The sequence below is a fragment of the Penicillium waksmanii genome (assembly GCF_028829765.1).
Source record: "Penicillium waksmanii strain IBT 27052 chromosome Unknown utg000002l:1.0-3326099.0:1.0-3328782.0, whole genome shotgun sequence".
Classification (NCBI taxonomy): Eukaryota; Fungi; Ascomycota; class Eurotiomycetes; order Eurotiales; family Aspergillaceae; genus Penicillium; species Penicillium waksmanii.
Window position 1 is genome coordinate 2,546,484 of NW_026643249.1, and position 24,734 is coordinate 2,571,217.

The 24,734-nt window shown below is 48.2% G+C and overlaps 9 protein-coding genes across 9 annotated transcripts; 6 read left to right on the forward strand and 3 right to left on the reverse strand.

Annotated features, from left to right (window-relative positions):
* Positions 1–812: 812 nt before the first annotated feature.
* N7481_002641 (uncharacterized protein) lies at positions 813–1,058 on the forward strand (the record flags this gene model as incomplete). Its single annotated transcript, XM_057261860.1, has 1 exon — positions 813–1,058. One exon carries the CDS (start codon positions 813–815, stop codon positions 1,056–1,058), a length of 246 nt encoding a protein of 81 aa, XP_057126792.1.
* A 143-nt stretch (positions 1,059–1,201) lies between these two features.
* N7481_002642 (uncharacterized protein) lies at positions 1,202–3,780 on the forward strand (the record flags this gene model as incomplete). Its single annotated transcript, XM_057261861.1, has 4 exons — positions 1,202–1,864; positions 1,980–2,944; positions 2,998–3,423; positions 3,492–3,780. 4 exons carry the CDS (start codon positions 1,202–1,204, stop codon positions 3,778–3,780), a joined length of 2,343 nt encoding a protein of 780 aa, XP_057126793.1.
* A 2,012-nt stretch (positions 3,781–5,792) lies between these two features.
* N7481_002643 (uncharacterized protein) lies at positions 5,793–7,033 on the forward strand (the record flags this gene model as incomplete). The annotated part of the gene is made up of 2 exons (XM_057261862.1): positions 5,793–5,894; positions 5,963–7,033. The coding sequence occupies 2 exons, from the start codon at positions 5,793–5,795 to the stop codon at positions 7,031–7,033; spliced, it is 1,173 nt and encodes a 390-aa protein (XP_057126794.1).
* Positions 7,034–8,202: 1,169 nt separating this feature from the next.
* Positions 8,203–9,373, reverse strand: N7481_002644 (HNH endonuclease signature motif containing protein; the record flags this gene model as incomplete). The annotated part of the gene is made up of 2 exons (XM_057261863.1): positions 8,203–8,978; positions 9,037–9,373. 2 exons carry the CDS (start codon positions 9,371–9,373, stop codon positions 8,203–8,205), a joined length of 1,113 nt encoding a protein of 370 aa, XP_057126795.1.
* A 1,484-nt stretch (positions 9,374–10,857) lies between these two features.
* Positions 10,858–11,043, reverse strand: N7481_002645 (uncharacterized protein; the record flags this gene model as incomplete). The annotated part of the gene is made up of 1 exon (XM_057261864.1): positions 10,858–11,043. One exon carries the CDS (start codon positions 11,041–11,043, stop codon positions 10,858–10,860), a length of 186 nt encoding a protein of 61 aa, XP_057126796.1.
* A 462-nt stretch (positions 11,044–11,505) lies between these two features.
* Positions 11,506–13,641, reverse strand: N7481_002646 (uncharacterized protein; the record flags this gene model as incomplete). The annotated part of the gene is made up of 6 exons (XM_057261865.1): positions 11,506–12,033; positions 12,088–12,436; positions 12,496–12,953; positions 13,021–13,131; positions 13,190–13,431; positions 13,518–13,641. 6 exons carry the CDS (start codon positions 13,639–13,641, stop codon positions 11,506–11,508), a joined length of 1,812 nt encoding a protein of 603 aa, XP_057126797.1.
* A 456-nt stretch (positions 13,642–14,097) lies between these two features.
* Positions 14,098–15,910, forward strand: N7481_002647 (uncharacterized protein; the record flags this gene model as incomplete). The annotated part of the gene is made up of 3 exons (XM_057261866.1): positions 14,098–14,377; positions 14,443–15,572; positions 15,677–15,910. The coding sequence occupies 3 exons, from the start codon at positions 14,098–14,100 to the stop codon at positions 15,908–15,910; spliced, it is 1,644 nt and encodes a 547-aa protein (XP_057126798.1).
* Positions 15,911–17,044: 1,134 nt separating this feature from the next.
* Positions 17,045–18,522, forward strand: N7481_002648 (uncharacterized protein; the record flags this gene model as incomplete). Its single annotated transcript, XM_057261867.1, has 5 exons — positions 17,045–17,191; positions 17,302–17,677; positions 17,732–17,849; positions 17,924–17,991; positions 18,059–18,522. The coding sequence occupies 5 exons, from the start codon at positions 17,045–17,047 to the stop codon at positions 18,520–18,522; spliced, it is 1,173 nt and encodes a 390-aa protein (XP_057126799.1).
* A 4,451-nt stretch (positions 18,523–22,973) lies between these two features.
* N7481_002649 (uncharacterized protein) lies at positions 22,974–23,714 on the forward strand (the record flags this gene model as incomplete). Its single annotated transcript, XM_057261868.1, has 2 exons — positions 22,974–23,268; positions 23,443–23,714. The coding sequence occupies 2 exons, from the start codon at positions 22,974–22,976 to the stop codon at positions 23,712–23,714; spliced, it is 567 nt and encodes a 188-aa protein (XP_057126800.1).
* Positions 23,715–24,734: the final 1,020 nt, after the last annotated feature.

Genomic DNA, 24,734 nt, shown 5'->3' on the forward strand with positions numbered 1-24,734 from the left:
ACAGGTGAAGACCCGTACAACACTTTTATCTCCTTGGGCCTAGCATCTCTGTACTGTCAGTACGCCCACCACGGAAATCCCTTTTTCTCTGTGTGTTTTATAGCTTCTTTACTGTTCCACCGTGTAATACTTTACCAATGGCAAATATGTGGGTCGCGTGTCAAGGACCCAAAATGCATGCCCAATAGATAGTGGATATAGTGTGCAGGTACTATTACATACCTCGGCAACCGATCGGGCATCACGGTTCAGCTGGAGGGTCGATCGTTGTTGATGAATCCTGGACTTCATATTAAGAGTTTATCTAGGCTTTCTTCAGGTCGCTATTAGAACTCCGTATGGGATAGCCCTATTTAGTTACTAGGCAGGGCAAGTATTTGTCAATGAACATGTGGCGCCGCTGAACCTTAAGTGGCGCCGACGGCACTACTAAATAAATGGAACTATATCCTGAACTTTAATAAAAAAAAATCAACGTCCCATGTCAGGGTCTACATCTAATCTTAAAAGTATAAATGAGGGGCAAGCGGGAAAAGGGAAATAAATCGGGGGGGGGGGGGTTGGTCGATCTATCGTGTTCCTGCAGATGATCGGCGGGTGCTATTGGTGATAGTCCCGAGCCGATCTATACTCCACTCCGAATCACATTGAAGATCAAAACATCCGAAGAGGGGTAAGAAACAAAAAATGGACTATAAATGCCATAGTATTCAATGAGTAGGCTCGATCTTCTTTGTCAAACATTCATTGTCATTCATTTTCCTACCTTTCATTCATTCATTCATTTATTAAGTCACTCATTTGTCATAGCCATGCGCCTCAAAGGCATCTTCGCCGTCTTCGGCATAGCGGCCACTACATCTGCCATTGGTCTTCACAAGGCGTTGGACGGTCTGCTACAAGTCACTCCTTCCTTTGGTGGCGATGATATAGCATTGCATCCTGGGTTGAGCCCCAGCCACAATTTGCTTGACTTGGAGCATCTCTCTGCAGGCCTGGAGAAGATCCTACATTACAGCCAAGAGGGCCATCGTCGTAAGTCTAATGCGTTCCAATAATACGAGGTCCTTATGTTAATTAAAGCTTCATAGCCGCTCTTCATGGCGCAAAACACGCTTCCCTCGAGGCGAAATTTGTCCGGCATACGGTTGTTTTAGATCAGTCCGATTACGTCAGTAGCGTTACCTGTGATGACAATGACATGCACATCTGCTTCAACAATCCCCTTGCTATGGCGACAGTTGAGGCCTCTTGGTTGACTCAAGGTGGAATCAACGTGGCAACTTACCATAAAGGCTGTGGAGATGAGAGCTCGGGAAAGCGTAGCTTTTTCCATGCGACTCAGCCCTCCATCAATCTAGCGGGCATGTGCATTGTGGTGTCGGTTACTCCTATCCAGGAATCAGATGCACTGGACTCGGGTGTCATGACCTGGGGTACATACAAAGACCCACAACAGAGAAAGAGATCCCCTACCAAGGGCCATGTTCGTGTCACCAAGCCAGCCGACTCTTTCAATGGAGGCAGACCCGATTCCCCAGCAGCGCGCAATGTGTCAGATAAATATGCTAGCAATGTCACTATGGATGTCGCGTTAAACCCCTGGGCATTGAAGAACTTTTTCAACAGCTCTGATATAGATACGACACATATGGGTGAGAAGATTGACCCCATGAACTTTGTGGATATGGAAGATCTTGAGGTCCCCGAGCCACCTACAAACATGACTCGACGGTCAACCACGCGTCTTCGTACTGAGAGAACCAAGAGAACTACGACCGAGATCTCAAAACGCTCTTCAAACGAACTTTCTCGACGAGATATTTTTTCTGATATTTGGAATGGACTCAGAGACCTAGGTCGGGTAAGAGACTTATTTTCCGAAGAGATATTTCAAAACGCAGGCTAATTGTCCTATTTTACTTTGTTAAAAGCGAATTGGAAATTTTTTCAGGGATTCATTCACCTTCATTAAAAAGGTTGGCGACGCGCTTATTGAGATCGCAGTCATCACTGCAAAGCTGGTGCTAGTGCCTTTCGGTGTCCCATTTGATCACACCTATCACAACGACATCAAGATCCATGAATACCTCAGGAGCAACATTGGAGACCGGCCACCAGAAATATTCGGCATCAAAGATGGATTTAAGCTCGCCAGCTCTGACAACTACTACAATCCAAATGAGTTCCACTGGACAGTACAGTGCGCGAAATGTGGTGTTCATGTCAACATCGACATAGATGGCCGCTTAGCATTCAGCATCAAAAACGGTATCACCGAAGGAAGTATCTCATTTATCAACAATGATCCTTTGACCCTGGATGCTCAGTTTGGTATAAGCGCAGACGCCTCAGTGAGCGGATCCAAGGGGAAATCGAAGACTATCAAGTCAAAGAAGACAAAGGATCTAAAAAGCATTCCCTTCGGTGGCTTATCCATTCCGGGCATCCTCAATCTTGGCCCTCAGGTGACCTTCGGGGTAGCGGTCGGCCTTGAGGCTGCAGGTAAGGTGGAAATACTGGTTGGAGGTATTGTGTCCATTGGAGCAGGACACGCCATTGCCAGCTTGAAAGGTAAAAATGAAGTCAAAGGATTTGAGCCAAAATTCGATCCCGTATTTCGTGCAAAGGGTGAATTTTCCCTTACTGGTGATATTGGATTGCCTGTGGCGCTTGAAGTTGGACTCACTGTTCTTGATGGGAAGTTCAAGAAAACCGTTGGGCTGGTCAACACTCCGTCCGTCTATGTTAAGGCAACTGCAAGTTTGGAACTCCAAGCACGTGAGGAAAGTATGGACCTCCAGACCCGCGAAGAGAGCACTTGTAAGAATGGTGTTCAGTTGAAGGTTGGTGCGAAGAATCGCATCCACGTTGCAGGCTTCGACGTTTTCGAATACGAGATCGCAAATATCCCGATTTTTGAAAAGGACCTTGGCTGTGTCAAGTAAGCTATCTCGTTCATATTACACCAGAGATTCAAACACTAATTTTTTGTAGCGCGGACGGATTCAATCCTGGAGCTGAAAAACCAGCAAAGGGGCTTATCAAGAAGGTTACCGACGAGAGCGGCGACTCTGGAGCAGGAAAGCCTTACATTGCCGATGCCACTCGAAACTTTAAAAAAGTTGAAGGCGCTCAAGGTTTCAAGATCGTTATGGCCGCTGATAGTGGAAGTATAATGGTTACTGGAACCAACGGCGGTCTCTACCTTGTTGGCAAGGACAAAGGATATGATGTCAGTGCACCATGGGGCACTCTTGACACCGAAGCAAAGCCACTGACACTTGATGTTTTTGGGCGAGTTCTGTCATACAAGCTTCTGAAGTCTTACGACAAGAGTGATTTGCTCGGCCAGCACGCTCCAATGCTGGCCGATCTGATGGTGTCAGATCCAAAGAGTGTTCCTGTGGGGTATAAAGCCACGTAAGTCATTCAATACATCCGCCTAACTAGCATAGGAGAGAACCGGGCTAACATTTCACAAAAACCAGGGCGATGAAAGAGTTGGAAACATCCCAATCTAGGAAGACATATGGCATACCCCTGGTGTATGATAACGCTTTGAAGGCCGTCACCAAGCCTATTTACTATCCAACTGCTTGCAAAACTCCCCTAGGAACAATTATTATTGCGACTCGCGAAATCATCACCAAGGATGGGAACGTCCAGTCGATGTGGAGCCCTCAGTCAAGATTCGGACCGAAAATGGACCGTGAGCTCATGGACCATTACGGACTTTACAGAAAAGAGTGCAAGACAATTCAGTTAATTGCAAACTAGGTCCGGCACATGCATGTATCTCAGCTATTCATGTTGAATCTACACATTTTATTAATTATCTCAATATAATGATAAATAATGAGACAGAATTAGCTATCGTATCACGATTTATTATCCCAAGTTTATGGGTACAATATAAGTAAGTCAATATCCTATAAGGCTAAGACTTTTATTGCTACTAATTTAAATAAAATAGCCTAGTAGTACTCTGGTGTGAATACACCGGGTATCTTCCTTCTCTCCGCTCTCAATCTGCTCTTTCGATTTGTTCTGTCGGCGTAAGTGAAGCCCATGCACCAAATCAACAATCTGGGACACTACCAATGAGCCCAATGAGAAAGAATTCCCAAGAACATAAGGAGATTTTCAGTACACCTGTCCTGCAACAATTCCCGCGCAGTTACCTATCGCTTGTTGCAGGCCAATTGCTAGGGCATGTCGTTATTGAGGAGCCACGTTGTTACCGTTGACTATTCCTCTTAGCAAGGCAACACTTGAAGACGGACTCTACCAAACATCTGCGCTAATGGCCATGAGAAGCATCTGGCCTTGTCTCTTTGACCGGGAGCTTTTCCAGGGGCCTTTTCTTTTCAACCTCATAGACCTCAACCAAAGTAATATCTTTGCTGACAACAAATAAAGCCATCAATTTGAGTGTTCGGGGCATTCAGGTGTTCAGGTAAAGGGGCTGAAGTGGTAGTGCGACAGGGCAGTAAACTCAACCAATCCAAAAAATCTAAAAGCAAAAACATACAACAGCAGGGATTCGCATGTGGTCACCCACCATACTACTAACCTGCCGGCGTGTGGCTTAAGTACGGCTGAGCGGACGGGAAGCCCTGTTCTCCACACCCTATGGTCGTATGTACTTGATAATGCGGATCGATGATTGAGACGGAATAAATTGGTGTAGCCGGTGAAGGAGCTCATTCCAATTTCTTCACGCCCATATTTATCCCAAATTGAGTCGGAACGAAGGCCGGGGACCATCCTACCTGGCCATTGCAGCCCGTTTGTCATCTTCCCCTACTGGAAGTGCTACGATCGCACTCATATCCACATTGTTAATCGACCACTTTGCATTACCCTTCTTTCCTTCGTACCCTTCACTCTTATACCAATTGGGACCAGGGTAATGTGTGTTAGTGGTCTGCATAATACAAAGGGCATATAGGCAGGTCCCATATTATAGAGATATCTGGATCAGTGAATCGCCATCATATTACATCCCCTGTAAGTCACGAGGAGATAAATCATCGGCTCCAATGTTTCACCGGAGCGGTGGGATGGATCATCATTATTTGAGTTCACGCGTCCTAGTACTAGCAATGCCGGCCAATCCTCTTTACAGTCCGGACGATAGGGGCTGGTCTCATTACGTTGAAGAAACCCAAGTTGACTTTGTTTAGCTCTTGGATCTGCCGTCGAGGAGTGAATTCAACTTAATAAAGTTTCAAGAAAGGTTAATGTATATCTCAGGCTACTATGCAAAGTCTGTGACCTGTACTTCGAATCAGAATTACCCCGGAGACCGGAGGATCAGATAACTAAGCGGGGAAGCGGAGTGGCGGCGATTCATCGGGTTCGCCAAGACCTCGTTTATGAATAAATCCTTGTTATTGCTTCATCTCTTACCGGCAATTATTTTGAGGCGTTTCGTCACAAGAGTCGGCACGATTTTAAAGCCTATCAATGTTTGAAGCGTGACCTTCATGTGAATGTAGGGCGGGATCAGGAGTGCCCTACCGGAAATTTGTCGGCAAACAACCCCCCCCAAAAGCGAATCGGTTGATGTCTACCCCGTAACCAAGAAATGCCAAGGTCTTGGAAGGCAAGTTGGATATGATTCCGTTTTTCTTCAGGAATAGTATACTCAGCTGCCATACTGATCAAGTTCGGTATATAATGAAAATGCATCCTTTGATGATATATTGCCGCAGAGATTCAAGTTATCAAATAATTAAATACTACTAATTGCTGGTCTGAGCCGACATTGACATCTAGTAGAGATTATGAAGCTACAAACTTTCATTTCTTTTGCCAGTCTCGTGACTTGGGTGGATGCCCATGGATATCTCACGATCCCATCTAGCCGGACCCGTCTTGGCTTCGAGGTACATATTCTACCATGTCCCGCCGAGAAAGCATCTCAACTTTATGCGCTCCAATTAACACTGGCTAGGCTGGGATCGATACCTGCCCCGAATGTTCCATTCTCGAGCCCGTAACCGCCTGGCCCGACCTGGAAGAAGCCCAAGTGGGACGAAGTGGACCATGCGGGTACAACGCCCGAGTCGGTGTCGACTACAACCAACCCGGTGACTACTGGGGTAACGAAGTGGTCGCAACTTATACCGCAGGTGACACTGTTGAAGTCCAGTGGTGTGTCGATAACAATGGTGACCACGGTGGAATGTTCACTTACGGAATCTGTCAAAATCAAACTCTCGTCGATCTCTTCCTGACACCCGGATACCTTCCCACGACAGAAGAGAAACAAGCCGCTGAAGATTGCTTTTTGGACGGGGAGCTCAAGTGTACAGATGTGACCGGTCAAACTTGCGGATATAACCCAGATTGTTCTTCTGGCGAAGCATGTTATCGCAATGACTGGTTTACTTGCAATGCATTCTCAGCATCGAGTAATCGCGCGTGCCAAGGTGTTGATGGGGCTGCGCTTGGGTCTTGCGAGACTACGATCGCGGGTGGTTATACAGTTACGAAGAAGATTAAGATCCCGAACTACGAATCCGATCATACCTTGCTGCGCTTCCGATGGAATTCGTTCCAAACGGCGCAGGTGTATCTCCATTGTGCGGATATTGCGATCGGGGGGTCTGGTTCGGAGTCTTCATCCTCATCATCATCAACAACAAGCAGCACTACCAGCAAGACCACTACTACTAGTGCCACCACTACGACCACGTGTGCAGCGGCAACAAGTATTGCAGTGGTTTTCAATGAACTTGTAACAACAACCTATGGACAAAACATCTACCTTGCTGGATCTATCAGTCAGCTGGGCTCCTGGGATACGTCATCGGCCATTGCCTTGTCGGCGAGCTCGTATACAACATCCAACCCACTATGGACGGCAACTGTCAATCTTCCTGTCGGCACAAGCTTTGAGTACAAATTCATCAAGAAGGGAACAGATGGTAGTTTTACTTGGGAGAGTGATCCCAACAGAAGCTATACTGTGTCCAACGGATGCACTGGAGCAACAGCGACTGTTACGGCCACCTGGCGATGAGAGATTTTCTTCTCCTTCTGCTTCTTCCTCTTTTTCTTTCTTTTCAGAATAGGAACTTGAGATCTTCAATTGACAGTATTGTATCTTTAGTCAGTCTAGGCAGTAGGTGTTTATGGAAGAAGGTAGTAGGCTACATAACCCACATTTCACACTTTCTCAATAGACTAAACCTTGGAACTTGAAGGTCGCTATTTCCTAACTGGAAGCTCCGACGGCTGGCTAGTACTATTAGTAGTTACTTGGCATCCTACCCAGTATCCTACCCAGTCTCATACTAGTACTTACTACCCTGGGATATTAGGATCAAAAAATTTATGAAGGCACCTGGGCATGAGAGCTTCACTGAGGGATGTTAGAGCATTAGTAATTTTGGGATGCTGTCATCCTGACAGGAAGACTTGGTCGATTACCGCTATGGCGCCGCAGACAACGAATCGAATTCCAGGGGGCATGTCTCGCCCCGACGGCCCGACGGAAATTGCGGGTTGTGGGGCGCCGTTATCTATAAAAAAAATGGGAATCCCAAGTTTTGCAGGCGTGAACAGCGAAGCCAGATTATTTATTCGGAAAAAAAAGATTCTAAGGTCTAGTGAATTGCACATAAATTATAGCATCAGCTGATAATTTTACTCAGCGAGTTCGGCCTCGATAATTCCAAGGCCTTCCCCCTGGCGTGTCCAGTACTTTATTGCTCGTAGACCATTAGATATTAGCAGATTTTCCCAACTTTGACGTGTCCGCTCGAAACCCGAGCAAAACACCATAACAGCCATATCCGTCGCACAGGACAGAGGACTAGCATTTTGATCAGGTAGAATGTATTCCTCCATGCATATTTTCGACAATAGTGTAGTATGGGCGATGAGAACGCCCGGGCGAAGATGATTCGTATTCCTCGGTGTGCGTGGGAGCTAGAACTAATATCTACATCGATTACTAATACGTGCATCGGTGTGTGCATCCCAGCAACTTGACACCGAAACACCCAAATGGATAACGAAGATGGCAATCCCCATCAAAGGGAAAGTACTCGCATTGTAAAGAAGCACCTCGTTGGTGACCTCCGGAGAGTGCCATGTCCCATGTGTACTGCAATATATAATTCATGTTTTACGGAGAGGATAAAATCATACGACTGATTTCAGTTTATTGTAAAACTACTATCTAACCTAGGCTTCCTGCGCACAGACATACGCCCACAGGTCCGGATGGTGGGAGAGCACATCCCCGATGTCGGTTTGGCCATCAGGCCTCAACCGGTGCAGACCTTTCAACTCATCCCACTCGCGAAAGTCTTTCTCGAACGCCTCTGCCATACCTGATGCGTGGAGGATCTTCCCCAGGCGCCAGTGACATTCTAGCAGCTCGGGCTTTGGGTAATCCTCGACCGGACCCTCGCAGCCTCGGAAGTCGACCTTTGCCGGGAAGTATGGCAGCTCGCGTTTGTCAAATTTACCAAGTATGTCGATTTCGTAGACGTGCCGATTCTCCGTTGCCTTAAAAGCAAAACTGAATTCTCTAAATGCAGTGTGCAACCATGAGCGGAGAACCATCCCGTTGGAAAGGTGGTTGATGTCGTTGGGGCCAAACCCAGCCTGTTGGATTGCCGGGAAGCAGCGAAGTAAAACCTCCCACGCCTTGGAGATCTCATACGTAGAGGCTGACAGTTGTCCTTTCCAGGTACCGTACGAGAAGGGGATGATGTGGGCTCCTTCAACCTTGCCAAATAGCTCGATCTCCGGTGGATCGCCTCGTCGCTCTCGTTCCATCACATCCATGTCTCCCGTAACAACACAGCGATGGTGGTCGCGGTTGAGTAGTCCGTTACGGAAGTTAATTTGGCGGCGACCAGGCTCATCGAGCTGGCTCGAGATAGAATTCACGTTGTGCATGGATCGCTCGTTGTGTGATTCGGTGATCGTGGGTGGCTTAGACTGAGCATGCACTACTCAAAACAAAGAGGTTAATGGATGAGATCAGCCAGGACGGTCGAATTGACTTACTACGAGCCCGTAGGCCAGTATAAAGGTTGGCAAACTCTTCGTAAATACCCTGGTCACCACGTTTCAAACTTGCGTCATTAATTCTGTTGACGATGTTGGCACTACCCTCTGGTGGGAGCCACGTGATGAAGACACGGAGGGCAACTTTCACCAGGTTCTCATGGACACCTCGATTCGCAGATTCGTATGCATCGATTCGAGAAGTTGCGTTGGCCGAGTCGACTTTTATCTGATGTTCTGAACGTTGAGTGTCTTCGGAGAGGTTGGTAATGGCATGCTGCAGCGGCGGCGGCGGGGGGGAATGGTATTGCCATAGGGGAATTCTCCGCAAGAGCATCTATAGCCTTCTTACGCCGTCGAGTCATTGGTGGTAGTGACGCTGAGACTTGGCCTGGGGATTCCGATCTCTTTCGCTTCGAGTCCATCGAGGGCGACGTCGGTTTCTGCTGTTCTGGCTCGATCGGGAAAACTTATTGTGCTGTGGAGGGTTGTGTGATAGCGGCCCGTAGTGGGTGAGAGGGAGAGATGAGGGGAGAGGGATATGGGAGAAAACAAAACAAAAACAAGCTTGGATGTTGCTACCTTACTAGTCATCTCCAATCTGTTCAACTTCGCGTAAGTGATGAGCTAAGGACGTCATCGACTCCCATATTCACTATCGTACCTGCCATCCGTACCTGCCATGAGAACGTTGCGAACTTGTTTACTTCTCCCACTTTTAGTTGTATACGGAGGTAGGTTTCTTACAATGGCGCCGCAAAAATTTCCAAGCCCTTGTTGACAGTCCCGGTCTCCCTCTTCCTAATGGTGGACTAGTTGCAACCTAAAATAGATTGGGGTTACCAATCTATTCCATCTCAGGTAGCTACTAGTCTGCCATTACAATAGGTCAGGTAAAATACCCCGATATACAACTAGCTTGGAGGGTACCCTACTGACCACCCTGCGCTTATGGAGCGCGATAATGCACCTGGTAATTATACGGTCGGGGGCTTTTTTATAGCCCTACTGCACACTTGGTGAAGCCGTGATGTCGCTTTGGTGTAGTATATATGGTATACCGCTATTATTCTTGGCGCAGGATAGTCTGGTAACCTGATCTCATGGAAATGGTATAGCACTGCCATTTTATGATTGACGCACAAGGAATTTCTTTAGGATGTATTTGAATTGTGGAGGAGCCTAGCGACTTTTTGAAGGAACCAGATTAAAACAACGCATCGAGACTGCAGGAGGGAAGATGCTGGAAGGCATAAAACCGGGGCACAAAACGTAGAGGAGGTGATGTAATGCATTCACTGGTAACATAAATCAGAAGAAATGAAAAGCACTCCAGGGCTGACAGAGATAAAAAAAGAGGAAAGGAAATACAGGGCAGGAAAAACACAGAGAATTAAAAGCAGAAGAGGTCAAAGAGTAACTGCGAGCGACTCGAAAATCGCTCTTGTCTACCCCAAGCGATATATCCCAGACGAGAGATATATGTTACGCTTGAGGTGAATACCGAGGTGGGTGGGAGAGTTGAAAAGAGTGTGTGTGTGGTAATGGAGGAGATGTGGGTAAAAGGGACAACGGCCGAAAATCGTTATGGAGGACAAGGTCGGCATCCATATAGGGGGCGAGGGACAGAAAAGGGAGAAGGTGTCGAAAGGTCGAAAGGGCGATCATTGTAGAGAGCAGCGGGAGAGCAGCGACAAGCAGGGTACATGAGAGCAGGGGGGGGGGGGGACCAACGGGCATGGATGCTGGCCCCAATTCGAGCTTGCCAGTACCAGAATCTGATAGCAGGATTGAATGTCGAAGAGGAATGCATCGATCAGTCTATCGGGAAAATCTCACGTAGTCAGGATTGGTCACGGAGATATTCAATTTCTTCCTGAGAAGATCATCCCATTCGCCATCTTTCCAGACAGTGCGTAGGGTTCCCTTCGCAGTATGATACTGCACCAGGTCTTCCCATATCTTGAAGCCTCGGCTCTGTGGAGCTCCGTAAGGTTGCTTGGCCATTTCTGAATGTCCAACAACGATCAAGGAGTCCCGGGCTCGGCTCAGGGCCACACAGGCCCTGCGAAGGTCTGTAAAGAATCCTAGTCCAAGATTACCGCTAGGTCGAGTTGTAGATAGGATCACAATCGAACTTTCTGACCCTTGGGCCGAATCCACACTCCTTACGCGAACTGCTCCATAGCCTAGACTTTCGAACAAGTTTTGTAGCACCGCACGCTCGTCATTGTAGTATGAGAGGACAAGTATGCTGTCCTGGGAAATTTCATGACGAACAAGCTCCCCGACAAGATCCCCAATAAAGCTGACATATTCAACATTCAGAGCGGATACTCCACCTTTACGTCGAGACGTGTCTAACGGCTGATCGGTTTATTAACCCGAATTGGAAGTACACAAACCATTGAAACCTATTAAAAAGAGAGAATAATGTCGTATCCATTGTATAATAACTTCCGAATCTCTCTATTGTTCTCCAAGATGACTGTCAATTGTCGAAATCACTTTCTTCCCTGTCGTGGTGGCATCAATCATCATCATGATATGTTGATCGGGCCGAACGAGAATTCCGCCGGTCTCATTTAACTTCATCGAAAAACAGTTCTGCCTTATTACCCCAAAATCTAAACCGAGGTTCCAGATATTCAGACTTAGATTCTTAGGTTCACAGTATTTTCGGATCTTCGCTGTATCAGAACGAAGGGTGATATCTCTGGCGCTGAGAATGAGAGTGAAGGCATCAGGTGCACAGAGATCTAATGTACTCCATCGACGTTCTTCAATTTGTTTCTCATCCAGTTCGATCACATATGACACATCGATTGGTGCAGAAGGCAGTGAAGACCGTGCAGATTGACTAGCCTTTGAAAGCTGACTGGGAAACGAGATCCAATCATGTGGCAGGCGGGCCCCAGGAATGAACTGGGGCGAGTAGTATGAGGCATGAGGAGGTGGTTTAATAGCTCCATATACATAGCCAATATGCAGCCCAAGCTAATAGTATTTAACAAATTTTGCTCGTTGTCACCATAGCCCCAATTCACTTACATTATCAAAGTGCTCTCTCTGCCCTTCAATGCTCTCGTTGACTTTCGTTCGCTGCAACGGGTTTGCCAGTGCAGCCATCATGTTGCGGCGTGCCTGGTCAGGGTTGTCGATCCCTGCTGTGTTGACGCTGCGCAAAAGAGCGAATATCTGCTGACCGTTCTTGACACTTTGCCGCGAATAGATATCAGCCACGCTTCTACGCTCCTCCGTATATGTGGAGAGAATGGATGGATTAGCCACATTATGGTGAACGAAAGCAAGTTTATAGGCCAAGTTATGGGCGTCTGCTATACCACAGTTCAACCCTAGTCCTCCCGTTGGCGGGAATGAATGGGCGGCATCGCCGACACTGAAGATGGAAAGTCAGGAGATAGAATCGAGCGGGCCTTTTGTAAGCGAAACACTCACAGAAATATATTGCCTCTTTGAAAAGTCTGCGCGATCTGACGTCGGAACACCCAGGGTCGAACGCTAAGGATATCAAAAGGAATATCCTGTCCAATAGCAGCACGGATCTTGGCCTGACATAAGTCGTCGGTCCAGGAATCAATGGGCTGCTTGGTCGCATCTACTTGACTGATGTGAACCTGCGTGCCGTCGAGGTCATAGCCAATAATAAATCCCGCTCCGGTTGGGTCCATAATCCAGAATAGCATGCCCGCGCGATCACCCACTACGGATCGTAGATTGGCATTGAAGTGGATAGTCATCATAGTCTCGTCAGATACCTCGCCTTCGGAAGGAATCCCCATGATTTCACGGACTCTGCTCTTACGGCCATCGCATGCCACAAGATGTCGAGCCCAAACAGAGTGTAGGCGTCCCGTTGAGCGTTCCTGAACGGTAGCTAGAACATGATTGTCGATCTAAGAGGTTACACAGTTAGCCCGCTAGCTTGACTGGTAATGTAGGCTCTGAGCCGTCCGTATATACCTGCTCTATCCCGTGAATACTGAAACCTTTGAACAAGGCAATATTTGAGTCTTGTAAAATGTAGTTTGTTAGCTCTTGTTCAAGCGCTGGTTGAGGAATATTGTGGATCATCTGTCCACTGCTGTCAGCCTGGATTGTCTGCCTCGTTATGGAACTGGCCCTGGTTTACCTCCGGTGTGTCATCTAGCACGGCAGGATCCATGCGCTCATAAGGCAACCTTCCGACGGCATCACCGCTGAGATTGGTGACAAAATTGACCCAATATCCGTCTTTACGTGACGTTCCCAGCTTTCGAACATGCTCCTCGCCCAGCCTGAATTGGCGTAGAATCTCTAGCGAGCGCGGACTAATTGCGTGGGCCTTGGGTACCGTCAGACGATCTAAATAACGCTCTATGATCAAAGATCGAACTATTGGGAAGGAGGAGGTTAGTACGAGAAAATGTCGTTTCGTCATATTTTCTTCCATCTCGACACAAAGAGGTGGCCAAACTTACCTCCCAGGCGAGAGAGAAGCAATGCTTGCAAGAGGCCGCTCGGTCCACCGCCAACGATCATGACGGGAACTGACTCGGGTAGGGCAGCCGCTGCATGAGACACAAAGTCCTCTGATGGTGCCATTGAAAGTTTGTTGACCGACAGTGGTTTCGTGGGGTACGAGAGTAAGTCTTGGGATATAATGCCTCCCCAGATTCCTGCCGTAATTCACCCCTGGAAACCGCTCATGGTCTCGCCCTGCAAGTGGAGACCTAAGCTGGCTTTTGTGACTATGCACTAAAGCACCCTAAGAATTTAGCGCTTGTGGGCGATTTCGCCAGACCGTTTGCGCCACGCACATGTCCCTTGATGCGACGGCCCCTGGACGACTGAGTCTCTCTGGAAGCTACCCAAGACATTGTCCTTCCTTGATTGTTCTCACAATGCGTTTGGGCTTAATTTCCGATTATAAATTGTACAGCCGTTCACTAACACCAGCAAATTGTCCCGCTACCTTTTACCTTTTATTTTCTAGTAGTCCGTCTTCTTTCTCATAGATCCTCGACATCTCCCATCACACATTCCCGATCACTGCCCCTCATGTCGCATGAGTCGTACGAAGACGTTGCCGCGCACTTCCGCGCTGTGCCTGGAACAGAAATCCTCTTCGATGAGGGCTCTAACACCGGCGTCCTCGTTGACGTATCTCAATTGAAGCATCGGACTAAGGGCGACTCGCGCGTCCTGCTTGTTCCCCAGCCGTCGACCAATGACCCAAATGACCCGTTGAACTGGACGACGATGAAGAAGAGCGTGATCTTCTTCAATGGCTGCTGGTATGCGTTTATGGGGGCTATCACTGGCCCCATCATGGCTGCAGGTATATCAATATATTGCCCTCGAAAACCATGCGAAGGCACAGCACTTACCATGAAAATGATACAGGCATGAACCAGCTGGCTCAGACGTTCGGCAAGCCCTTGCAGGTCCTGACCTACGCGAACGGTGCTACACTGATCAACCAGGGCGTGTGGAACATAGTCTGGATGCCCTTCGCTGTGAAATACGGTCGACGCCCGGTATATTTGGCGTCGAGTTTTCTGATGATCATGGGTTGTATCTGGCTAGCAGTGGCTTCTAATCAAAACTACACGGTGTTCATCGTGGGTCGTGCCTTCCTAGGTGCATGGGAAGCTCCAATCGAGTCGATCGTGCCCTCTACCATCACGGATATATTCTTCCTACATAACCGCGGAGAGCTAGTCTCGATGTATGGATTGGCAGTGCTCGGTGGCAACGAACTCGGCCCTATGTTTTCCGGGTTGATTGTCCAGGCATTAGGCATGGACTGGGCCTTTTGGATCGTGACGATATTCATTGCCGCGAACTTCATCTCGATCTTTGTCTTCATGCCAGAAACCAAATTTATCGGAACCCGCCCGCAGGTCCTATCAAATAGGTTTACTCGGCCCGGTTCCGATCAATCCCCCGGTGCAACCGCTGTCAATGAGAAGAAGAGTGTCTCGGTGAGCAAGGTACCCCAGGCGGTGCCTAAGGGAACGTGGTTACAAGAACTCCAGTTCTGGAGCAAGGGTGAGCCGGGCGTGAACCTGCTCCATGTCTTTTTACGCCCATTTGTTCTTCTCGCTTATCCCACCGTGGTGTGGTCATGCTTTGTGTACGGTCTAGCCCTGAGTTGGAACGTAATTCTCGGCGCTACCGTGGCTCAACTGTTCTCACCTGCACCCTATGGGTTTGACTCCAAAGCTCAGGGACTCTTTTTCTTGTCCCCCTTCATTGGCTCGTTGTTTGGAGTGTACTTCTCTGGGCCTTGTGGGGACTGGATTGCCAATTTCTTTACGAAGCGCAACCATGGTATTCGTGAGCCTGAAATGCGCCTGCCGACCTGCTTAGTCGCAGCATTCTTTACCTTCTTCGGTGCTCTGTGGTTTGGTTTGTCTTACGAGCATCAGATGCACTGGACTATGCCGGTCGTCGGTGCTGGTATCCTGTCAGTGGGCAGCCAAATGGGCACCACGCTCGGAATGAACTACGCCCTCGACTGCCACCAGGGGGTATGTGTTCATATTCAGAATTCTGTTTTCTCTTGATTTCCATCCTTGGTTGTTTAGAACATGGAAGAAAAATCCTTTGGGCTAACTTTATTCGCGAACGGCAGCTCTCGGTCGAGATCATGGTGACCATCGCCGCACTCAAAAGCGCAATCGCTTGGATCTGGACGTGGGTGATTAACGACTTCCTCACTGCAAGCGGTGCTCTATCCGTATTCATGACAGTCGCTGCTATCAATGTGGCTATCTACCTAATCTACATCCCCTTCTACTACCGTGGCAAGCAGATTCGAACGTGGATTCACCGTGCGAACTTGTTCGAAGCCACCGGCCTGCAGTAATCCGTTAGGCGCACGCTCGACACCAATCATGTCATTTTGCGAGATGACAGGAGATGGGAACGCGTCAATGTACAGCGGAGGCTGAATGCCGATGTGGGGTAAAGGGTTATTGGGATGCAGCCTCGCCAGATTGAATGGTGGACACTAGTTGACTAGTCCCTAATTGAGGCCATCTGTTCTATACTTCGGGGTTATTCTAGGCGCTAATTCAAGCTCCCGTGGCCGTCGGCCAAGTCTGGGTCCTTGAAAATTGAAAGGATTGCCTTTTCGCCTCTCTTGTATATTTTTGGTCCACCGTAGATCCTTGCACCCTGGTGGAGCCGCGTCATCAGCTCAGGAAAATTGACTACTTAAAACTCAAACTACCGCTGTTCAATAGCTGCGCCGAAATCTTGCCAGCCATACCAGAAGCGTAAATTTAAGGTTTCGGATTAAGTACTGAAATAATATAAAACAGAAAAAGCATAATTTTTAGCCAATGGATTCTCAGGGGTGTGCCCGCTGGCTGGCGTTCACGGTCAACTACTTTTGAACAGCTAGGAGGGGGCATTTGGTCTCTTGTCTGGGAAGTCTATCAAGTTCGCCGTGGGCGCTGTGGAAAGAGCGCAAAAAGGGTGAGAATCCACAATTGGCCAGCATCCCTGTTTCAATCCAGAGAAGGTTTTACTAAAGGAACAGGGGCATTGTTCTCGGAGCAGTGGGAAAAAAGACGCACTCCGCTTCGGCTCCGAAAGACCCCGTAAAAAAAGTCTAGGTTAGCCGGCCTTTCAACATAGCAATTCGTGGAATCAAATGCGCCTTTGTGACTGGCATGGCCTGCAAGTCCTATTTGCGTATGCTTCCGTGGTTCCTGGTGTGTGGTCACAATGTAGACTCCTGGACACAAAGTTGATGTACAGCCAGGGCCGGATCAATCCAGCCAGCCCAGATGGATGGCACACAACCCTGGACATAGCTCCTCGACCCAAAAACTTGAAAAAAAAGAATATGCGAGTCAGCATCCACTAAAATCAAATACACGAAGCTCATCTCTTGTCCTCGCTTTCCCCCTGCTTTAGACTTCATCGTTATTTGAGCGTGGATTTGGAGAAAGCCTGGAGACAGCTTCCGAAGGTGTACCGTCCTCTATTCAAGATGCCAGCTGGGTTGTCAGTGGCCGTTTTAGTGGTTACATGGGCAGAGACATGTGTCGGTCTGATATTTCTGACGCTGCGCTTTTTGAGCAGCTGGAAGTTTACCGGCCGCTTTCGATGGGATTTTTGGATCGCAACGCTAGCGGTGGTGAGTGCCTCCAGAACCCGACTATTGACAACTCTTCTCGCGGCATGAAGGAGAAGAAAGGAATTAGTTGGTTTTCGGATCCATGCTAAAAACCCACTTCTTGAATGCAGGCAACCGAGGCCGTCGCCCAGATCTTTCTTCAACTGTCAGTCAACGCAGGCATGGGCGACCACGCTGCGGAGTTATCAGAAGCGAATTTAGTCGAAGCATTGAAATGGGGTTGGGTGTTTCAACTGCTAGCTATTGCCGCAAGTATGCTCGGTAAGCTAGCAATCCTGGCATTTCTGATGCAGCTTCGCGGCCGGCATTTTTCCAAACCATGGCTATTGATTATACTTGGTTTGCTGATATTTTCGATCAACATCACTGTGATGGGAACAATTCTTGGCCAGTGTTCCCCTATGGAGAAATTGTGGAATGATGATCTTCCAGGGACATGCAATCCAGGACGCAAGGTGAACCAGAACTATTCATTTTTTCAAGCTAGTCAGTTGATCCCCCTCCCAATAGCCGAACATGTGAGGCTCAATTTTCGTTCAGGTTTCAACGTTTTCTGCGACGCTGCGTTGGCTACATACCCGGTCCATCTGTTCTGGAGTCTTCAGATGAAGTGGCGAATCAAAGTCGCACTCTCTACTCTCATGGGTCTAGGATGGATGTGCGTGCTCCTTCTGCTTTGATGAACCCTAACATAAAACTGCCAGGGCTGACCAAAACGATCCCGGAGAACAGAGCTGCAGTGTGCTCCGCGTTCAAATGCTACGAATTAAGGACTCTGACCAAGACCAAGGATGTCACTTGTGCGTAACTACATCTCGACCTTTACTCTCTATCTGCAGTACTAACGCATGAATTTCCCTCCACTAGACGCTCTGTCCCGGCTTCTCATTTGGGCTTCAACCGAAGCTTGGATTGTGATCGTCGTCGGCTGCGTTCCGCCTATTAGACCTTTAATGGAATGGGTCCTTCAACATCTCGGCTTCACCAACAAGGAAAATTCATACCGCCACAATGATCAGAGGCCCAGTGCCTACGCCACTTATGGTAGGAATCAGTCACATGTTATTAGCCACTCAAACTATCAGAGAGACCGCAAAACGCTCAGGCCCGGAGCGGATGAGTTGGAGTGGGTGGAACTTCCAGATAGGAGGATTTCAAGTGACAGCAAAGGTCAGATTCTGAATGATACAGACATCATCGTGACAACAGAATTCAGAACACAGTTCGAGGAGCACGAGCCTCCTCACCCTAGATCCTCTCGCGGAAGCCAGACTTCGGCCGAGTGTGGGGGTGTTCGAGGGCCTAGCACGGATACTAAGAATGTGATTTAATAGGCTCGGTTCTATGCTACGGCCAGCCCGGGTGATTTGTTTTGTATAATGGCGAACAATATCTCAGAGTTCTAGAAACAATGGATAGGAACCAGGAGGAGCGATAGCGTATGCCAGCAATTGTGACGCTGGGAAATTCCCCTTTAAGTGAATTGACTGTGCTTGAGTTAGCGCAATCGAGTAATATTAGAACGAGGAACTGTGCCACTAGCCGATTGCTGGTTTTGGTTGTATTACCATTTCAATACGGTTTTCACAAAACGTCCTCTTGATCGAGTATTTGAAATCGTTATTTTGAGGGGCTAGCAAGGGTTCCTGCATGATCGACCTATCATGTGATGCCGGTAATAAATCCGTCCGGCCCCCCTATTGTCGATTAGACGTTCTACTAACGCCGGAAGCTACACCATTATCCAACAGTGTCAAGACAGCGGCTCTGGTTGGCTCGGACAGTGTCCTCAGATGCTTGCTACTAATAAACAAGTGAACTATATTTGATTGCAGACTTAGATACTTGGTGGTCGCGGAAACACGGCACGGCGCGGTACTTTGTATCCGGTGGAGTGCGGGTGACAGTATAGTGGATCGATTATAAAATTCTACCAGCTCCGAGTATTGGATGAGACTCGTCGTCACTTAGTTCAGTATGACTCGCCGTTCCATCCTGAGCACGAAAATCACCCACTCAGTAGTCGCGTCGCTAGCAGGGATCTGCCCAAAACGATTGCAGGTAACCTAAGCCACCCAAGTGCGATTTCAAATTTAGTTAGCCAATCCCGTTCTATGCTGGAACTAGTCACCTTTGTACACCAAACGCATGACGTCGATCGGCTACTGATAAGACAAGCCATACATACATCTTGGCATAACCAGGGGCCTGCAAGGCCGATTTCGATGCCCCAGTCATTTTGGGCCATTCCGCAGTCTCCAAGTGTAACAGTATTAGAAATTTGATCAAAAGGGCAAGCTGTGCAAAGGTGTACTGGAAAGGTCTGTAGATTCCAACTATGATAGAAAGCCATGAGATACGGGAGTGACGAAAAGTTAATTGAGCAAAGTGGACAAGGTAAGAACTACAGGTGAGTTACTGCAAAGACGGGCAAGCAAAAGGACTGGCGATCTTCCAACAGGCCATATGTCAGAAGTGGCTCCTACATTATTCCGCGTGCTGGGCCGTGTTAACTAGCCAAGACATGTGCAAGTCGATGTTGGGTCTGGCAAGGACGAAGTGGTCGGTGGCGGCATCGACACAAACATCGAAGTGACTGAGATGCTGATTGAAGTGCTGGTGGAAGTGCAGGTGAAAGTGCTGGTGGAAGGCCCATGTCTTAAGTCAGATGCCGTGCACGAACTGCCAACCTTGAATGAATTTTCGAGAGTGCACGCTGATTCATCACCATTCTGATTAACAAAGGTGACCAGGCCAGTTCGATCTACCTGAATCCACGCGCTTGGCCCAATATTTTCAGTGCCACATGCATCTACAATCACTGTGGAGTAGTCATAGCGAGCGCCATTTATTCCCTTGCTCAAATGTGGTGGGTTGTTAGATTATGCCATAAATTTTATAGAGGAATTTCCCAATTAGAACATTTCTGGCTACAGTAAAGGCATGATCACCTACGAGTCTCGCTCGACAGCCCCTTCTCCATCCCACCCAAACCGGGGAATTATGCAGGGTTAGTGAGATCTCTCTGGCGTAAGCTTCCAAATGGGAAGCCCCCATGGGGCCCAGCCATCTTGTATCAAGCGGGGTAGACCTGTGACTGCACGATGGACCTGAAGTACTATAAATGCAAGATAAACCTGGTTGTAAATACTGGGTTGGTGGAATTTGCTCATGATGTCTACAAAACCGCGATGCGACAAACAGACCGCGCTGGCTGGCTTGATATAAGCACCTGTCACAACCTAAGATGCTCTATACGAGATCATGGCCGGTTGAGAGCATTAGTCAAGGAACTACCAAACCCGAGCTACCAACATCCAAGTCTCTGTGTCTTTCTTGGGGGAAGAGTTAAAGACATCGCCTTACAGCAGCTCTACCCACAAAACAATATGAAGAGACATGACTCGGGATCCGGTATCAAGCTTAGATGTGATACTATCTCTTTTGGCTCTACTTATCCAATTTTTTTTGCGGACAGCGGTGTTGTTGAGGCCATGGGCGGCCGCATCCATGGATCCAGCCGGTACAAGGAATGGGACAGGTTCATGAACTTTGGTCGCAACATGGCCAAGAGGAACCACAGTGATGATAGAAATGCTGGATGTCGCAGCCCCGATGTAGTAGCTTGCAGAGAATACTACTTCATTACCAACTCTATTAATATTACCATATTCAAGTTATTCAGTTGGTGCCCAAAATATAGATGACATTCAGGCCTCAGCAAAATTTGCAAACGAGAAGGATTTGTATTTAGTGACAAAGAATACGGCGCATGATCAGAAAGCGATAGTATTCTTCGGTGCCAACGATTCCGATCTAACCAGAGACAGGTTTCGCCGTTCGAGTGCGAAAGGGGCAAAGGGTATCGCATTGCACGACTCAAGCGACATCTCAACATGATAAAAGATAGGTTAGCCAAGCAAATGTCTCAATATGACGAAAGACAGGGAAGCCACGTAACATCTTAATACATCGAACGACAATTGTCAGGAACAAGGAGAGGGGTGAATCGTGCTATAGCCTTCTTTGACGTTCCCTCTGGGCCAAAGACCCAGTTTGTATATTGATTACGTCCCTCGAACATCCTTGCTTGCTCTAGAGTGGTCATATGATGATCTGACCTTCATCGGTTCTGGTTTGTTGGCTGGTCTTGGCTATTGACGTCTGGCTTGGACGTAGAAAGGCTTGCGAAGCTTTGGCTGGAATAAAGATCATACAAGTCATGCAGCTGACGTCGTACAGATGAGTCAATAAGGAATATTCTCGCGCTCCGCAGCGCTGCAAACGCTCGGCGGATAGCCCCGATGAGGACCCCGTACCATTGGCGGGGCGCAGTGTATACTTGTGACATCTCGGGGGCACGGAAAACTTTGTCAGGTGGGATGAGAAGAAGATACAGAGCAAGAAAATTTGTTTGGTATAAACCGCCGATGGGATGTTCACCAAGCAACTGTAGTGGTGAATCCTTGTATTGTTCTGACGTTGGGGATCTTGGGAGAGACGGACCCTCGACCCCTGCCGGGAGTCGCTGGCGTTGATAGTTTGTTCCGAAATTGATGAAGAACGTTAAATCTGTTGGAATGAAAAAGAGTGATGGGTCGGTGGAACGATCGAACTCCAGGTGGCAGAATGGACATAAGCAAACAGAATTTGCTGTCGATCGGAGATCCAAGTCAACGAGATTGCACCGCTGCCAAATTTCGGCCTATAGAGACGGTTCAGTATATTTTCCTACCCGACAGAAGTATATCATACTTGGGTATCCTTAATGCCAGTACATGACAAACCTGCGTCAGCGGAGACCGGCATATCCAACAAAGGTCTCCGGCAAGAGACCTCGTTGCTGCTTTGACCGATTCTGGGAAATCGCCGGAACATAATGTGCTGTTGGATCCACGTGAACGTACCTAGGTATAGACCTGGTTGATCTACCTGAACGTGTAGACGTGGCTGATCTCACGGAGGGCGAAGACGTGCTGGGCAATGCTGGGCTGACTTGGTGAAGCGAACGTGTCGGTGAAGCAAAGGGAGTACGTAGAACGTCGATGGGTTGCGGAATATCTTCCCGGACACCCTCTCTGGCCGAATATCCTTGGGGGTGATGGAGGCTTGACGCTATTGGTAGGCCCAGTGGGGGCATCGTCATTCGGTCTGTCGACATTGTAAGACGCGGGTGTGCGAAGTTCAAGTTTGGGGACACTTACATGGCTATAAACAACGCTAATCTGTTCCAAAGCAGGGCCATGCTAATTTTGGATTCTGAGAAGCTTGGAACTATACTAGTTGCGATAGTCGCCAGGAAAGAGTGGTCAAAATATATAGATGTCTCCGAATTTGGGGCGAGATCATCATGATCCGGCATATCACCAGAATCGATAAGCCTGTGTATAGTCGATACACACCTGCTTATTCTTGACCAGCACCAAAGCGTCTAGCTGAGGAAGAGGAAGAGGAAGAGGAAGGGAGGTACAACGGAACTCCAATTGCGTTGTTAGACTATTGTTGGCTCCAGGCAACTACGCCGAATTCGATACAGACTGAGCAAGGCAGGAGCGATGGCTTTCTTCATTTTCATTCCTAGGAATCCTTCACCTTCTTGGCTTTCTTCTCTCATCACCAATTACAAACCTATACAATGGCGGAAAACCGTGCCCCTAACCCTACTTCCTTTAGACTCCCGGCGTTGTGAGTACTGATTCATCCCAACTTGAAGTTTCATCCCAATGCTGATCCAACGAAAAGCAATCCTTCCGAGGTTGAGAATGAGGCTTATGGCAGCTCGATGACTATCCCCGCTGCCCATGTTGCCCAAGCTGGACAAGGTGATGTCGCTCCAGGGGAAATGGCCGCTCTCACTATGCAACTGCCTTTCAACGTTGCCATGGAGAATGAAAGATACAAATCAAAAGCCATCGAAGAGATGCACCATCGAACCATGCTGCGAGGCCCACTGCTCCGATCAAAGAAATATTCGGCTCCGGATGACCTGATTCAAGCCATTGGGAAAAAACTGGCCAATGAAGAATCAGCAATGATTCAGATTGTTGGGACCGAGCCACATTTGGAATGCAAGGCCTGTGAGAATGATCATGGCCCCTGAGCAAAGTGCCTCGAGGTACGTGGTGTGAAAAGTCTTACAGCCTGCGGCAATTGTCGTTGGTCCAAGAACGATATTCAGTGCGACTTTCACCACGCGCCCGCCGACTAGCCCCAGCCCCAGCCAGCCAACCGGAGACGACGACCTGCTGAAGCGCAACGCCAAAGCACCGCATTTGCCGACACTCTCGCTGGAATTAGCGCCGAAATGCAAGCTACCCTCGCGATAGCTCGCGAGGAGATGCAGGAGATCGAAGCAAAGTTCCGGGACATCCATGCCCTTCTCCACGATCGCCAGCTTGACGACACTCAGTGCCTCCAAGCGCTTCGCCGGCTTCTCCCCAAGCCTATGGACCGCAGCCAAATCGTGGGCCGATTTACCAACATCCGCGACCGCATGATCGAACTCGAGAATTCCATGCAGTAGTGAAGAAAGCGCCCTGTCTGTCTAGAAAAGGGCGAGACACTTTTTCTGTTTCTGCCACATCCCATTACACGTTAGCCCTATAGTCTCAGTTTAAATCAAATAGACATATCTCTACTCATTCTTAGCAGTCCCATAAGTAGTCATCCAGAATGATCTCTTACCTCCGGTCCTATGTCTTTCAGAGATCCAGATTAATGAAGACAAGTCCTAAGTATTTCTCTGGATACTAGTACTAATAATCTTCTCGTTCACCAGCTACCTTCCGGCACTCCTACAATCACTCACCTCGTCAAGTCAGCTCTAACATATATCCCCTCCCCATCTTCAACATCGCTTTATTTTCACTTGAACACCTTTCAATTTCCTCTCTGCTGCGGACTATCCGCAGAACCTCTACAGACCTCACTTCATAAGCATGCTCAAATACTTATCATCATATGAAAATTTCACTGCGCCCGCCACAGACAGTCAATTGGCCCTCTGAAAATATCCCTCATCAGGAATCGACAAGTGAAGAAAAAGGTACATAGTTTGATCCCAAAGGTACCAGATGGGATCTCATATCGACGCTATACAGTTTTTCTAATAGGAGCCGCCAGTCTTATCAACTACCCAAATTCACCGTCGGCGAGGATGTCGACAAACATGATTTCTGGGCCAAGCGCGCAAAATACTGGGTTCCTTTCTACTGGCTTTTTGGCTTGCATGGAGGCGCAGGCTTTGGAGATATGCCGTTCTCCATCTCAGAATAGGAGTCAGCTATGGTGGAAGGCGGGGTGGTAGAAGAGGTCACCATGACAATGTAGGCGATTACTCTCGAAACCCCTGTGAGTGCCGATCAACCACAATTGGGTGGCTATGCACATGTCCATGCGTTTTCTCGGCCAATAAAACCAGTTGTACTCCACGATCATTGTCCGTCTTCGTCTTTTGCTTTGTGCTATCTTTGTATAAGGCTATCGGTTCTATGCGGGACTTGGTGATATTTATTAGAGCACTTCGGGGCTAGGAAATAGAATC